Source organism: Macrotis lagotis, chromosome 1 (genome assembly GCF_037893015.1).
Source record: "Macrotis lagotis isolate mMagLag1 chromosome 1, bilby.v1.9.chrom.fasta, whole genome shotgun sequence".
Taxonomy (NCBI): domain Eukaryota; kingdom Metazoa; phylum Chordata; class Mammalia; order Peramelemorphia; family Peramelidae; genus Macrotis; species Macrotis lagotis.
Window position 1 is genome coordinate 311,461,008 of NC_133658.1, and position 16,298 is coordinate 311,477,305.

The following is a 16,298-nucleotide window of genomic DNA, read 5'->3' on the forward strand; positions in this document are numbered from 1 at the left end:
ATGCTAATTGTCACAGCAGTATTAAGTAGAGCAGTATTCATTTAAAATGTATTGTGAAAACTCAAAATAAATAAAATCTTTAAGTACAAAAATTAAAAAATAAAAAAATAAAATGTATTGTGTCTAGGAATTGCTGCTTTAAAAAAAAAATCACTTTCTGCCCAGAATCTTATCTTCCCTAATAAGACTATCATTTATATCTTTCTGATTAGTCAAACAAACTTTTCAGATTATCAGCACAGTTCTAGAAGATGAATAATTTATATTAAAGCAATTTAGAGACCTAGAGCTTATTTTATGAAAGTATACTATTAAAGGCTATGTTTCCTTGAAAAAAATTATAATACTTAAATATTTCTTTCCCTTCTACTGGTTAGGATTGTTACATTATCCTTGTTTTGCAGATAAACCAAGACACAAGGAAGTTAAATATTTTACCCAAGATTAAAGTGGCAAGCCTCCTTTTTTGCTGTTCTCTGTACTAAACTAAATTACTTTCTGTGCTTTCAAGCCATCAAGCTGAAGGAAAAAAACTTAAAAGTGGAGAAATACAGGAAAAAGGATTTTTTGTGCTCAATTTCACATAAAGTAATACTGAAGATCAACAATGAATTCCTTAATAGTGGGTTTTACAAGTTTTTTTAAGCTAAAATTGCTACTTTACTTCAATTTTTAATGTCATAGTTCTCTCTTTTCATTTTTCTGCTCCCACTTTGTTTTTTCATCTCCACCTGACAAAGCAGGCAAAGTTAACTTCTGATCTAATTGTAATCATTATTGTCCATGTAAATTACAGTTTTTTTACTTAGCATAACTTTTTCATTCTTCCAAGAGGAAAAAAAATACAGTCATTGTATCGATAAGGTTTCATACACTTGATTTTCTAAAAATGATCATTCCTCTAAGTATCTGAAATGTTAACATGAAACCTATATTCAACTATGTGAGATTGAGATTCATCTTGATAGTTAAGACTCAGGATAACAGCCAATCTTTAACATATTTTGTTTTCTAAATAGCAGAAAGCAAATGATCTGAAATATTACACAGGGCCATTTGACTTTTACAGAAAAATAATAACAAATATATGAATTTCTCAAGAGATCTGATTACCAGTATACATATCCCACAGAAATACCATGTCAGAAAATCACAGATTAAAAAAAAAATACAAGTGTATGACAACTTATCATTTAACCAAAGAATGATGAAAAGGCTATATGTATACATATATACAAATGTATACCCAGTTCAATTTGTTAACATGAATTTTAGGAATATAAAAGGATGATTCAAAATGATTCTGTCACTGGGTTGCCTTAAAATTAAAAATCTATAATAGTTCAAATGTTATTATGTAATATAAGTTGGTAAATTAATTTAAGTACTTAAAATATTTCCTTAGAAAGTGGTTTAAAATCCACACTTGGTATCATTAATAGCAAAACATATAACCATGGCCTACAGTGATTTTGAGATTACTATAATATAAACTCACCTATTAGTCTTTAATGAGCCAATAATGAAAGAGAAAAAACTTGGACTTATTAACATATTTGGAAGATAGCAGAATATGCATTGAAATATCTAAAATTTCTACAAACTTTATTTTTCAGAAAGCAGATGATAGAGAAAAACGCCAAGAAGCCCATCGGTTTCACTTTGATGCTATGTGACCTATGTGATAATGAAATTGCTGTTCATTTGTTTTATCAAAATACTAACTACTAGCTCAAAGAAAGGAATGTGAAGATGGTTATTTTGAATGATCTATTTATAAATATTGCAATCCTTAGTATTTATTTGATTAAAGTATTAAGATGTAAAAATGTGAAACAAGGTCTTTTTGGTAAGCACTTTGAACAGGATAATTTTTGGTCTCTGTTAAATAAAGTTGTACTTTTTTTTCCACAGTCAGGGTCCTATTGCATGTACTGTGCTATTTATAAAACTGAAAATCTTCCAAAAATAATTACAGAAAAGGCATCATGTGTAAATAAAAATGATTTAAATGAGTAGTTTTTGTGTCTGAGCTATGTGTATTGACATATTTCTGTGATGCAAATTATATTTTTATAAATGGTCCTTAGGGAAAGAGGTATCCTTTTTGGGGGGTGGGGGGTGTTTGCAAGGCAATGGGGTTAAGTGACTTGCCCAAGATCACACAACTAGGTAATTATTAAGTGTCTGAGGCCAAATTTGAACTCAGATCCACCTGACTCCAGGGCAAGTGCTCTATCCACTACACTGCCTAGCTATCCCTGGGAAAAAGGTATCAAAGGACTCACGCATCTGTTATGATAGGTGTTATCAATTTGATCTCATCTTTTTTTTAAGGCTATCCATGCAATGAAATCTATACTTCTAAGTAGAAAAAATGCATAGCATAGATTTTTATAGCATCTTTAAATATGATTGCACAAAACCTGGAAGCAACCTTAAATGTCCAGTAGTAGAGGGAGGTTAAATAAACTCTGGCATATTGATTTAATAGTATATTATGATGCCTTCAAGACTGACAAGCCTAAGAAATACAAAGAAATTTATAAAGCCATTTAGAAAATAAAGCAAAATTGAACAATCAAACCAGAAGAACAGAATGTATATACTAACTACAACCATAGTTAAAAGGAAAAGTAAATGAGAATGAATTAACAAAGAACATTGATAGATCCTCAGAGGGAGTGACTGAAAAGTTACACTTTGGTGGGGTTTTACCCCCACCCCCAAACAGCCCCAAAGACTTGGAAGTGCTGTAAAAATTAGTCTTGGATTGTGGAAATGAGTAAACAACAGAAAAAGAAGGATCTGACTATAGAGAATTACTTCAGTCCTATGGAAGATCAAAACACATACTCAGATGATGAGAAACTCTAAGCTTCCATATCCAAAACCTCCAAGAGAAATAGAAAATGGGCTCAGACTGTGGATGAGCTCAAAAAAGACTTTGAAAAGGAATTAAGGTTGGTGGAGGAAAATTTGGGAGGAGGAATGACAGCAATGCAGAAAAATCATGAAAACCAAATCAAAAGCTTGGTGAAAGATATACAAAAAAATATTGAAGAAAAATAATGTGCTAAAAACCACTTTAGGCCTAATGGAAAAAAAAAAAAGGCAAATGAGGAGAAGAATGCCTTAAAAAGCAGAATTGACCAGTTGGAAAAGGAGATAAAAAAAGCTCTCTGAAGAAAAGAACTCCTTCAAATGCAAAATGGAACTAGAGGAAGCTGATGACTTTGCAAGAAAGCAGGAAGAAATAAAACTCTTCCAAAAAAAGCGAAAAATTAGAAGAAAATGTGAAATATCTTATTGGAAAACCTTGAAAAAAGACCCAGAAAGAATAATTTGAAAATCATTGAGCTATCTGAAAGCCATGACCAGGAGAAGAGCCTAGACTTCATTTTTCAAGAAATAATGCAGCACAATTGCCCTGAGATCCTAGAAGCAGAGGGTAAATAGAAATTGAAGGAATTCACTGGTCATCCCCTGAAAGGGATCCCAAATAAAAACTTCCAGGAATATTATAGCCGAATTCCTAAACTCCCAAATCAAAGAGAAAATTCTAAAAGCTGCCAGAAAAAGACAATTCAACTACAAAGACTCCATAGTCAGGATTACACAGGATCTGGCAGCATCTACATTAAGGGCTTTTAGGGATTGGAATATGATATTCCCCAAAGGCAAAAGATCTTGATTTGCAACCGAGAATCAACTACCCAGCAAAACTGAACATCCTTTTTCAGGGGAAAAGATGGTTTTCAAAGAAACAGGGGACTTTCAAATTTTCCCAACAAGATGACCAGAGCTAAATAGAAAGTTTGATCTCCAAGTACAGGATGCTGGTGAACCATAGAGGCAGTGGAAGAGAGGAACTAACTATGAGGAACTTGCTGATGTTGAACTGTATTCCTGCATGGGAAGAAGTTATTGATAACTCATATAAAGTTTCTCATTTATAAGAGCTGTTAGAAGGAGCATATAGAGACAGGACATAGGAAGGAGTGGAATATGATGGTATGATGTAGTAAAGGGATGGAGTCAATGGGTGATGGGGGAAAGTACTTGGAGGAAAGAAAAGGAGATGAAGAAGAAGCTGAGAGATTTCACATGAGGCAAAAATGTCTTTTTCAATGGAGGTGGGGGAGGCGAGGGGGAATGAGTGAGCCTTCATTCTCATAGGAAATGGCTCAGGGAGGAAATGACATACACACTTAATAGGGTGAGGAAATCTGTCTTGCCCTGGAGAAGGATGGGAGGAAAGGGACGGGATGAGGGGGAATGGGGGTTGGGAAGGGGGGAATAGGTGATAGAAGAGAGGGAAAATTGAGAGAGAGGGCACTCAGATGCAACACACTTTTGGACAGGGCCAGGATGAAAGGAGAGAGAGAGAGAGAGATTTTGGACAGGGCCAGGATGAAAGGAGAGAGAGAGAGCGAGAGCGAGAGAGAGAGAGAGAGAGAGAGAATAGAATAAATGAGAGTGGGGAGAAATAGAGAGGAGGTAAAGCTAATAATAGCATCTGAGGGAAAAATATTGAAGCAAGTTCTCTGGTGGATAGGGAAAGCAATTCACCCCAGAGACAGAGCCATTGAAATCTGAACTAAAGTACATTTTTTTCTCTCTCTATTGAGGTTTTCCATCTTCTTGGGGAGGGGGGTGACACTTTTTTCTAGTCAAAACAGTTTTGATGGTCATTAGAACTTCTAAGTCACCTAACCATCTGGTGGAAAACATATTATGAAAATATTACATTCTTTCTTTGCATCTGTTGCTAGGGTAGATTTCCACAAATAATTGTACTGTCAAAAACTCAGCCAATGGGGCTAAAGGGGAAGGAGGTTGGGGAGGTGGGGGACTGTAGTTAGGATCTATATAAACCAAGTTTGATGTGCTTTAAGGGTGGTTCTCTGATTTTCAATAGTGGCATGTCAATGAGTTTGCCTTTTTTTCTAGAGAAAAGGTAAAGACTTTCTTTTGCTCAGATCCAGTCTTTTGAGGATTTCTTTTAGGATAACTTTACTTCACACAGTTTTGGGGGGCTCGTCCCAGATTTGACCCCCCTCCTTAAGACTCTTCATGGATACAAGGATACATGGATACAAGGATACAAGCAGGCACCATGCCAACTATTTTGGCAGCTTGGGATTCAGTGCCTGGGCAGATCCCTTGAGGAGCAAGGGAAGAATCCTGAAGAGAGACTCAGTTTGAGCAAAATCAAAAGTCCAAAGACCTCCAAAGGCAATACAACATGGAAGTTGACTCATTGAGGGTACCACAGGCCCATAAGTTTATGTACACAAGCTCAAGTAAGCAAGATGACACCAGTGAGCCCCTGGGTTACCTGACCTCTACCACACCTCAGCAGTTCAAGTCTTCAGTTCAAATCTTTATGGTGTAAGATTAAAGGTAAAGGTGGAAATACTCCCAAATGGTTAGAGTCCATAAGGGAGAGATTCCAAAGAAGCTCAGGGGGTGTGCGTCCATAAAACAAGTCCAGACGGTTTGAGTCTGTAGAGAGATGGGAGGATCAAATTCAAAATGAAATGGTAAAGAGCTACCATCACTCCCTGAAGTGCTGGCAGATAGTCATAGGGTTTAAACTTAGTGATTGGGAAGAAATACCAAAATAAAAAAGGGAAAGAACAGAAAATGATTAAATACTGTTGATTTTTTTTTCTTTCTCCCTGGCTTCTTCTCTTTAATTCTGTGCACTAGATGCCTCTTCCCCCTGCCTACTTTTCCACTGCTTACCTGGCTCTTATCTTAACCTTGAAACAGGAGCAGAAAGAAGAATTAAGAAAAAGGACTAATTATTAGAGGGAGAGAGTTGTTTTACAAAGATTTGGTAAGACGAGTGTTAAAAAAGGGAACTTATTTGAAGTTATAGAAACACAAAAGAGACTTTATTATCAGTATTACCAGACTGTTAAATAAATAAACCATAAAATAAATGCCATTTTACATGAAGAAAGCTTTGAGGAAGCAAATTCCAGGAGGATGAGACTCAGGTGTTTGTCCATTCCAAAGTACATAAATTGACTATATAGAAATGCCAGAAAAAGGGAGACTTAAGCATGTGTTGGAAATAGTTGATCAGTTAACAGAATGAATCCAAATTTACTCTATGATAACATTATGGCTTCAGGAGTGTATTAGTGAAAATATCGTTTCTGATAATGTTAGTTATTTCATTTTCAAAATATTACAGAAAATAATGGGACAATTGAAGATCTAAAAACAGAAGATTCTCCCATAAAAGATTTAGGACTATCTCCTTATGAGAGAAGTTATTTGGTTTACTCTATTTGAAGGGGGGAATGGAGATATTCCAATTAGGCTGTAGGATTTTTGAGTGGCTGTTTGTCTTCTCAAAAGCTATACCAGTTAAAATCAAGAAGTGTTAAATTTTAAAACCTTTGAATGGAAAGGTGTATTGTGAAAAGTGGAGTCATGTATTACAATGTGGTTTATATAGCTGTAAAAATAAAGGGTTTGGGAGGGGGGAGGGTTGTTTTGTTTTAGTTTTTGTAAGGCAACGAAGTTAAGTGGCTTGCCCAAGGCCACACGCTAGGTATTAAGTGTCTGAGGCCAGATTTGAACTCAGGTACTCCTGACTCCAGGGCCGGTGCTCTATCCACTGCACCACCAAGCTGCCCCAAAATAAAGTTTTAAAGAATTCAGTGAATCTATTTAAGAAAAGTATGTACTAAAATCAAAAAGAAATGGAAAAGAATAATGGAACATTATATTAAAGGAAACATACTAACATTAAAAGAAAATGTAAGTTGCATGGTATAGTCTGAATAATGAGTTTGAAATACTTGGAGGAGAATAAAGGATTGCAAGGAAAAATGAAAAAGCATAGAGAAGATGGGTTTTTTTTAACTGTTTAGGAAGTATGGAAGTTATTGAAGCATGTAGAAAGAAGGTATGAGGAGGTTTGACTTTGTATAAGTAAAGAGATTGATTTTGAGAGCTTTGAAAAGTGAATTAAAAACCAGTGTAAGAAGGGAAAAAATATAGAGCACTGTAAGTCAATTGATAAGTTATGGAATGTCTTCTGGTTTTGTGTAATCCAGATTTATGTGAAATCGAATTATGTCTTTAAATGAGGTGGGGGAAGTAATTTGAAAATTGCCCTAAGACTGCCACTTTTGCAATATCTGGCAGTGAATTGGCTGAAAAATAATAAACCCTATAATATAAAAGGTTTGATATGAAAGAAATTGCTAGGTAAATATTAATTTTTTATTGTTTCTTCAATTAGGTAAGCTGATCTTCAGTATAAAGTAATCTGAAAATACATGTAACTGAATTAATAGGTCTGTAATAATGTACATTTTGATTATGATGTGATATTCCTAAAGGTTCTAATATTAAGAAATGTTGGTCAATGAGGATAAAAGTTCTTATAACTTAGAGCATTGAGAAGTTAGCATTTTATTGATAAAGATAAGAGGAATTTGCAACTTTTAGGTTTTTGAAAAGGAACATAATTGAGGTTATTTTGGATATGACTTTTGGAATTTATAAGATTAAGAGAAAGTATAAAGAAAATCTTGTAATGATAAAAAGGGATTCTTAGACACATCTAATCTTAAGAATTTTGTATTACAAAAGTCATAGTAAATGGAATATAATTGAAATTGAAATATGTATAATTAGTAACCCTTTAAGAACAGATTTTTGATATTGCTTTTTTTATTAAAGATTTTGAGTTTTACAATTTTTCCCCCAATCTTACTTCCCTCCCCTACCCCCCCACAGAAAGCAGTTTGTCAGTCTTTACTTTGTCTCCATGTTATACATTGATCCAAATTAAGTGTGATGAGAGAGAAATCACATTCTTAAGGAAAAAACAAAAAATATAAGAAATAACAAGATCAGACAATAAGATATCTGGGTTTTTTTTCTAAATTAAAGGAAATAGTCCTTGAACTTTGTTCAAACTCCACAGTTCTTTATCTGGATACAGATGGTATTCTCCATTGCAGACAGCCCAAAATTGTCCCTGATTGTTGCACTGATGGAATGAGCAAGTCCATCAAGGTTGATCATCACCCCCATGTTGCTGTTAGGATGTACAGTGTTTTTCTGGTTCTGATCATCTCACTCAGCACCAGTTCATGCAAATCCTTCCACGCTTCCCTGAATTCCCATCCCTCCTGGTTTCTAACAAAACAATAATGCTCCATGACATACATATACCACAGTTTGCTAAGCCATTCCCCAATTGAAGGACATTTACTGGATTTCCAGTTCTTTGCCACCACAAACAGGGCTGCTATGAATATTTTTGTACAAGTAATGTTTTCACCCCTTTTCATCATCTCTTCAGGTATAGACCCAGTAGTGGTATTGCTGGATCAAAGGGTATGCTCATTTTTGTTGCCCTTTGGGCATAGTTCCAATTTTCTCTCCACAGAATGTTGGATGAGTTCACAGCTCCACCCACAGTCTAATAGTGTCCCAGATATCCTACAACCCTTCCAACAATGATCATTATCCTTTCTGGTCATATTGGCCAGTCTGAGAGGTGTGAGGTGGTACCTCAGAGCAGCTTTAATTTGCATTTCTCTAATAATGAGTTAGAGCAATTTTTCATATGGCTATGGATTGCTTTGATCTCATCTGTGAATTGCTTTTGCATTCCTTTGACCATTTGTCAACTGGGGAATGGGTTTTTTTTAAAAAATATGATACAGTTCTCTGTATATTTCAGAAATGAGTCCTTTGTCAGAATCATTAGTTGTAAAGATTGTTTCCCGATTTACTGCATTTCTTTTGATCTTGATTACAGTGGTTTTATCTGTGCAAAAGCTTTTTAACTTAATGTAATCAAAATCATCTAATTGGTTTTTGGTGATGTTCTCCATCTCTTCCTTAGTCATAAACTGCTCCCTTTTCCATAGCTCTGACAGGTAAACTAGTGCTTAAGCTTCTAATTTGCTTATAGTATTTTTTTTTGTCTAAATCCTGTAACCATTTGGATCTTATCTTGGTATAGGGTGTGAGGTGTTGGTCTAATCTAAGTTTCTTCCATACTAACTTCCAATTTTCCCAGCAGCTTTTATCAAAGACAGAGTTTTTATCCCAATAGCTGGACTCTTTGGGTTTATCAAACAGCAGATTACTATAATCGTTTCCTGCTAATGCACCTAGTCTATTCCACTGGTCCACCACTCTCTTAGCCAATACTAAAAAGTTTTGATAAATGATGCTATATAATATAATTTTAGATCAGGTAGGACTAAGCCCCCTTCTTTTGCACTTTTTTCATTAAATCCCTGGAAATTCTTGACTTTTTATTTCTCCATATGAATTTACTTACAACTTTTTCTAACTCATTAAAGTAATTTTTTGGAATTTTGATTGGTAGGGCACTAAACTGGTAGTTTAGTTTTGGTAGAATTGTAAGGACAGATTTAAACTAAACTTTTTGAGAATTTAAAATTGTGTTGTAATAACAAGCAGTGAATGAATTGAGGTTTCATCTATCACATTTGTAAAGCTTTGCTAAGAGAAAACTAGAGAATATATTATCAACAACCTCTCTCTCTCTCTCTCTCTCTCTCTCTCTCTCTCTCTCTCTCTCGGCTTCTTTGGCCCAGAGAGTTTGTAAAAAACTTTGTTTTCCACTTTGTATTTATGGAAGGGAATATTTATATGTAAGATCAAAGATGCTTACTTAACACCCATCATTTAAGAAGAAGAAAACTTATCTATTTGAGATCTTATTCAATGTAAATATAACAATGCCTGGCATGGGTAAAAAATTTGCATTGGGGTTTTTAAATTACCATATGTATAAGATTAAATTCATGAAGAATCTTGTTTTTCTTTTTGAAAATAAAAGTATATTTGGCATAAGTGGTAAATAAGCTTATAAAACAAACAAAAGAAATTTTGTATAAAATATATTCAGTTATAAAATTAACTTTAAGAGAACCTGTTTTGTTTTGTTTTTAAGAGAATGAGATGTCAGCATGAAAACCTTATCTTTCATGTAGGTCAAGAATTAAATGTTCAATTTTAAAGAAGTAAAATTGCAGGTTTCTCCCTCCCCCCCCTCCCCACCATGTTGATTGCAAACTTAGAAGGATAGGATATAGAATGATTGGAAAATTAAAAATTATATAACCCTAGTTAGATAACTTATTGATGAGTAAGATGTGTAAAAAAATTTTTTCAGTCATGATCTACTTTTATAAATATAAGCTATTTTACTAGAATGATGTCAAAGCCTAGAATTAATAGTTGATTGTTTGGGATAATGAGGGAATGACTCTCTGGGATCTCTGAAACAATGTGTTGGCCCTTACTCTAGATCTGTAAATCCAAGTATAAATGCAATAATGGGAAGATTCTTTTGCAAAATCTAGTAATTAATGTGTTACTCTTAATAGTCTGTTACATTTGGAATTAATAACATTGAAAATTTAGAGCCATCTTTCTAATGGATTAAAAGAATTCTAAAAGTAATAATTTTTATTTCAAACATGGCTAATAATTAAACAGCTTTATTATAGAGAATTATTTGCATAAGAACTCTCTGATTATATATGTAAATTGAGATTATTTTGGAGATATTCATATATATATTTATAAAAATTGTCATTGTTTGCTTTGAAGTAAAAGTACCTGAGAAACATGGGAAATATAAAAATAATGAAAAAAATTAAAGATTTTTCTGTGACAATCTTTGGTTAATTGTTACATAAGAATTCTGGAGATGATTCCCTAGTCAAAGGGGGTAGTTATTTACTGTACAATACAGCAGGTTAGAAGGAAAGGTTTCTAGACAAGAGGGCCCTGACATACCATCTTTATCTTGGAATAAAGCATATAAAGGGATGTAAAATTGGAGATCAGAAGTTAGTGCCATCAAAGGGACAGTTCTTCTAGTTGAGTTATGGAATATGCCTGTGAAGAGGCTTTTTTAAGTCAGGGAATACTCCAGCTACTGGGGGAAACTTGACTGCTTTTTGCATAAATTTGGAAGATAACACTATTTAGTGTATTCTGCTGACAGGGACCCAGAAAGAATGCTCAAAATAGATATGTGTGTAGGGAAGGGGGCTGATTGTTTGGGACCCCCCCATCCAGATTATAATTAGTATTTAGACCTTGTAAAGTAAACTCACTTGGAGAACTAATTAGATGGAATTACTATTTTAGATCATGGGACTTTTAATTGGCTTTTGTTCTGTGTTCGATATCATCATGATAAGTAAAGGAAGTGTTGTTGAGTCAATGCTCTTTTGAAGTCAGGAAGCCCAATGGAAGTTTGGAGCCTATAAGTTGACAGGTACATTGGGATAAAAAGTTGAAGGAGTGGTTTTTCAGTGCAACCTGAGATTGGACCCTTTCTGAATTCCCCAAATGTGACATTCAAATAAGATCTCATCAAATCAATCTAAAATTTGGCTTAAGGCATTTAACTACCCACAATGACATCTGCCTAGAAACAGACACTCAAAATTATATATATATAAAGGAATTTTCCTTTGATGTTCTTGATCTTTATAGTAAATCACTATAATCTGATTTAGAAATTTTAGGTCAATTGAAGTTTTAATAACTAGATAGGCTAGTATAGTTTTGACTTCTGCTGTTAGCTATTTGCTCTGACAAGAATTAAGATCCCTTGATTGAAGGGGATATTTAGGTAAGAAAAATAAAAGGGGTTTTGTAATATTAAGATACAATTCTGTGCAATAGCAGTTTCAAGTTCTACTTTAAGGAAGGGAATGTAAGTCAAGTGAGTACATCAAGAGAAGATTGACCTATAGTATATTTAGAAACCTTCTGGGAAGAAAAAATTCATCTTAGTTAAGGATGCTTGAATTGTTTTAATAAGGAGCAAGAAGTTAAGACTGTATATCACTTGCTGGAAATTCTTTGTACTAAAATGATCATCTAATGTACATGTTATAAGCCAAAATTAATCTGGCAATTTTCAGCAAATTCACTTGAATCAATTATGGAAGTTTTATTTTGTTAGAGTGGAGTATGTATATCAACGTGACAGTCAGTAAGTCAATTGTAATAACTCTAGAATTTTGTCTAATGATGAAAACATGAGTCTAAGTATGATAAGATGTTGTATTAAGAAATTTCTTTACCAGAAGAGAAGATCCCAATAAGTCACCCAAACTGGAGAGAACTTTTTGGAATGGACTCTGAAGATACAGAAAGATTGAATGTCTCCAGGGGAAAAGAGAGAGAGACTGGACAAGTTCATCTTTTCCATCTTCCATCTATGTGTGTGTGTGTGGGGGGGGGGGGGGGGGGCAGGGCATGGGGGGGGTTGTTTGATAAGAGGGTTCTACTCCTTTTAATATTTGTAACTTTCCCCATGACTCTATAAATGTACCACCCTTACTTATGCCCCCTCCTTACTGACCAATCTTATATTTGATGCCTATTCATTGCTGAGGAGAAGACGGGTCCCAATTGGACAGGAAGAGAGAACACAACCTGAGGGAAGATGATGAATATGAGAATCTTGCTGAGGGGATGATCAAAGATAGTGTGAGAGGACTTCATGTGTGTTTGTGTGTGTGTGTGCTGAAATAAGAGGGAGGGATTGAGTGGGATAATTTCTGGTGAACTCCTTTTAGGGTTAAAGAAATGTTTATGTTGAGAAAAACTTACATTCCAATGGAAAAAAGGGGCATCCTGTTTTGCAATAAGACAGTTTTGCTGACTGAGGCACTGACCATGAAAATCCCACTTTTTCTAGTCAAAACACTTATGCAAGTCATTAGGATCTCTAGGCCACCTCACCATCTAATTGCAAAATATATTATGAAAACGTTGCATTCTTTTTTCGCATCTATTGCTAGAGTAGATTTCTGAAAATAGATTGTACCCCCAAAAACCCAGTCAATGGGCTACAGGGGAAAGGAGTTAGGGAAAAGGGGTGGGGGGGACTGCAGTTAGGACCTATATAAACTAAACTTGGTATGCTTTAAGGGTGGCTCTCTGATTTTCACCATTGGTTATGTCAGTGAGTTCACCCTTTTTCTTGAGAAAAAGTAAATAAAGTCTTCCTTTTGCTCAGACCCAATCTCTGAGAATTTCTTTTAGGATAATATTACCCCACACACACACACAGACAGGAGAGATAATATATGAATTATTCGTCTACCAGAAAGCCTAGATTTAAAAAAAAGCCTGGAAAATATCTTTCAGGAATTTATCAGGGAAATATATCAAGAACACAAAATAGCCTTTGAAAGAATATGCAGAACACATCCAGAAAGAAAACCCAGTATAAAAACTTCAAGACTACTATAATTAAATTTCAGAATTTTAAAATAAAGGAGAAAGTACTGCAAGCAACCAAAAAAGAAGCAAATTAAATACAAAGGAAGCACAATCAGAATTACACAGGACTTATCAGCTTCAACATTAAAGCATTATAAGGCCTGGAATAAGATACTTTGGAGGGGAAAGGACATTGGATTACAACCAAGAATTTATTACCCTGAAAAATTCAGTATATTCTGATGGGAGAAAAGATACTCAATGAAACAGAAGATTTCCAAAGTTTCCTGATAAAAACTGAACTGAACAGAGAATTCAATCTTCAAATAAATGACTTAAGAGATGCATAAAAAAGGAAAATGGAAAGGGGAAAAAAACAAATGTTAGTCAAGAATATTAAATTGTACAACCATACAAAGAAGGTAATATTTGTAACTCTTGAGGTACAGGATAGTGATAGGACAGTGAAAGGGTTGAATGTAGTTGAAGAGATTGTACTTAAGAGAATATGGGTATGATTTATCCTTGTCCTTTTATTGAAAACAACCAAAATGGCATCACTCTGTTTGAGACAAATTACAGTATGTCCAACTGCGGCTGATCAGACCAATATGAACTCAGAATGCTTTACCACAGTTCATGCACAAATAGTCCAGATGAAAAAAATGGGGTATGTACTCCTTTGAGCTACTTTATTTCTCCCATGCTGATGTTGCTTAGCACTTTTTCTGATGAGGGCATCCTATGCTGGGCAGTTCTGTGCCAGTGTCTCCCATATCTTACAATCAATTCTAAGTTCTTCAGGGTGTCCCAGTACTTAAGAGTACTTAGAGGTTTTAAACTTAATTAAATCAAAAGTGACTTTTACTAATAAGAGGTTTATTGTACCATTAGGGCAGAGGGTGGGAACCTACTTAGAAGGACTGGACATAAAGAGATTAGGAAGTAATCTTATCTTAATTTATACTTTAGTTAGTGAGGGTTTAAGTACCATGATTGGGATGCTAAAGGAATAGTGGGAAAGAGTGTACCCAATACTTTGGTTGGAGAGAGCTATCAGGTTATAGTTGGAGTACTATAGAGACAGAGGGAGACACTGTACCAAGAGAAACTGGACACGAAAGCATCATGAAAAGATTTTGCTTAACTTGATGCTTTGGCTATATTGGAGGGAGTATGCTTGGTAAGGAGGGGTATAAATGGTTCATGAAATGATTTGGCTTTGCATGATGCAAACCATGATGCAATCCTCTCATGAGGATTTTTGTGTCCATGGAAAGGAGATAAGGTATAAATTGATTATAATTTGATGTGATTCATGATTCTTATTTCAAATAAGTCAGAAGAGGGGAGGGTACTTAGTGACTATGGGGCAATACTGCTTATCAATCAATCAAGGGAAAGCAAAGGCATAACTAAAAGTAAACTTAAGGTTAAAATTTAATAGAAAAGTTAAAGGGGAAAGGGAGCTAAATATTAGTGAAGAAAAATAAGGAAAGGAAAGAGGAAAAGGAAAGATGGTTTGGAGGGAAAAACAGAATTAGTAATCCTAACTGTAAATGAGAATGGGAGAACTCTCCCATAAAAATGAACCAGAGGGGTGGCTAGGTGGCATAGTGGATAAAGCACCAGCCTTGGAGTCAGGAGTACCTGGGTTCAAATACAGTGTCAGACACTTAATAATTACCTAGCTGTGTGGCCTTGGGCAAGCCACTTAACTCCATTTGCCTTGCAAAAATCTAAAAAAAAAATGAACCAGAAAGCAGAATGGATTAAAAACTACAATCCCTATAATATGTTGTTTACAAGAAACACATTTGAAGTAGAGAGATACACACAGTGTAAAGGTAAAAGGCTGGAGCAAAATATATTATGCTTCAGTGGAAGTAAAAAAAATCAGGGGTAGCGATTCAGATCTCAAGCAAAGCAAAAACAAAAATAGATTTCATTAAAATGTTTAAGGAAAGAAACTACATCTTCTTAAAGGTATGTTAGGCAATGAAGTTATATCATTATTAAATATATATATATATATATGCACCTAGTGGTATAGCATCCAAATTCTTAGAAAAGAAACTGAATGAATTATAAAGGAGACATAGACAGCAAAAATGTAATAGTGAGGGACCTCAATCTCCATCTCTCAGAACTAGATAAATCTAACCACAAGATAAACAAGAAGGATATTAGAAGGAGAATAAAGAAAAACTTAGAAAACTTAGACATGATAACCCTCTGGAGAAAATTGAATGGGGATACCTTTTTCTCTCTAGTACATAGCACCTAAACCAAAATTTACCATGTACTATGGCATAAAAATCTTACAATCAAATGCAGAAAGGCAAAAATAATGAATACACACTTTCCAGATCATGATGCAATAAAAATTACCTGTAATAAAGAACCACAGAAAGATAAACCAAAAATTAGTTGGAAACTAAAGAACAAGTGAATCAAACAACATATCATTTTAATAATCATTTCATCCAAGAAAATGATAACAATGAGACATCATACCAAAATTTATGAGATGCAATCAAAGCAGTTTATAGGGAAAATTTTATATCTCTAAATGCTTATATAAATAAAACAAAGAGGAAATCAATGAATTAGATATGCAACTAAAAAAGCTAAAAAAAGAACAAATTAAAGATCCCCAATTAAATACCAAATGAGAAATTCTGAAAATCAAAGGATTAATAAAATTGAAAGAAAACCTGCTAATCTAATAAATTAAACTAAGAATTGTTTTTATGAAAAAATCAATAAAATAGATAAATCTTTGATTAATTGAATTAAAAAAAGAAAGAATACTAAATTACCAGTATCAAAAATAAAAAGTGAATGTACCATGTGAGGAGGAAATTAAAAAGATAATTCAGAGCTATTTTGCCCAACTGTTTGCCAATAAATTTGATAACCTGAGTGAAATAGATGAATATTTACCAAAAAACAAACTACCAGATTAACAGAAGAAATAAATAATAATGAATAAATAATAATAACCTCATTTCAGAAGAAACCAT

At 34.2% G+C, this 16,298-nt stretch overlaps 1 protein-coding gene across 4 annotated transcripts in view; it reads left to right on the plus strand.

Moving 5' to 3' along the window:
• ITFG1 (integrin alpha FG-GAP repeat containing 1) overlaps positions 1-2,035 on the plus strand; it is a 294,898-nt gene extending 292,863 nt beyond the window's left edge. For 2 of the 4 annotated variants that reach the window (XM_074211416.1, XM_074211418.1), the window contains one exon: positions 1,617-2,035. In XM_074211416.1, the coding sequence (XP_074067517.1) occupies positions 1,617-1,676 (60 nt within the window). In that variant the 3' untranslated portion in view covers positions 1,677-2,035. The other 2 variants (XM_074211415.1, XM_074211417.1) reach the window with 2 other exon arrangements.
• Positions 2,036-16,298: the final 14,263 nt, after the last annotated feature.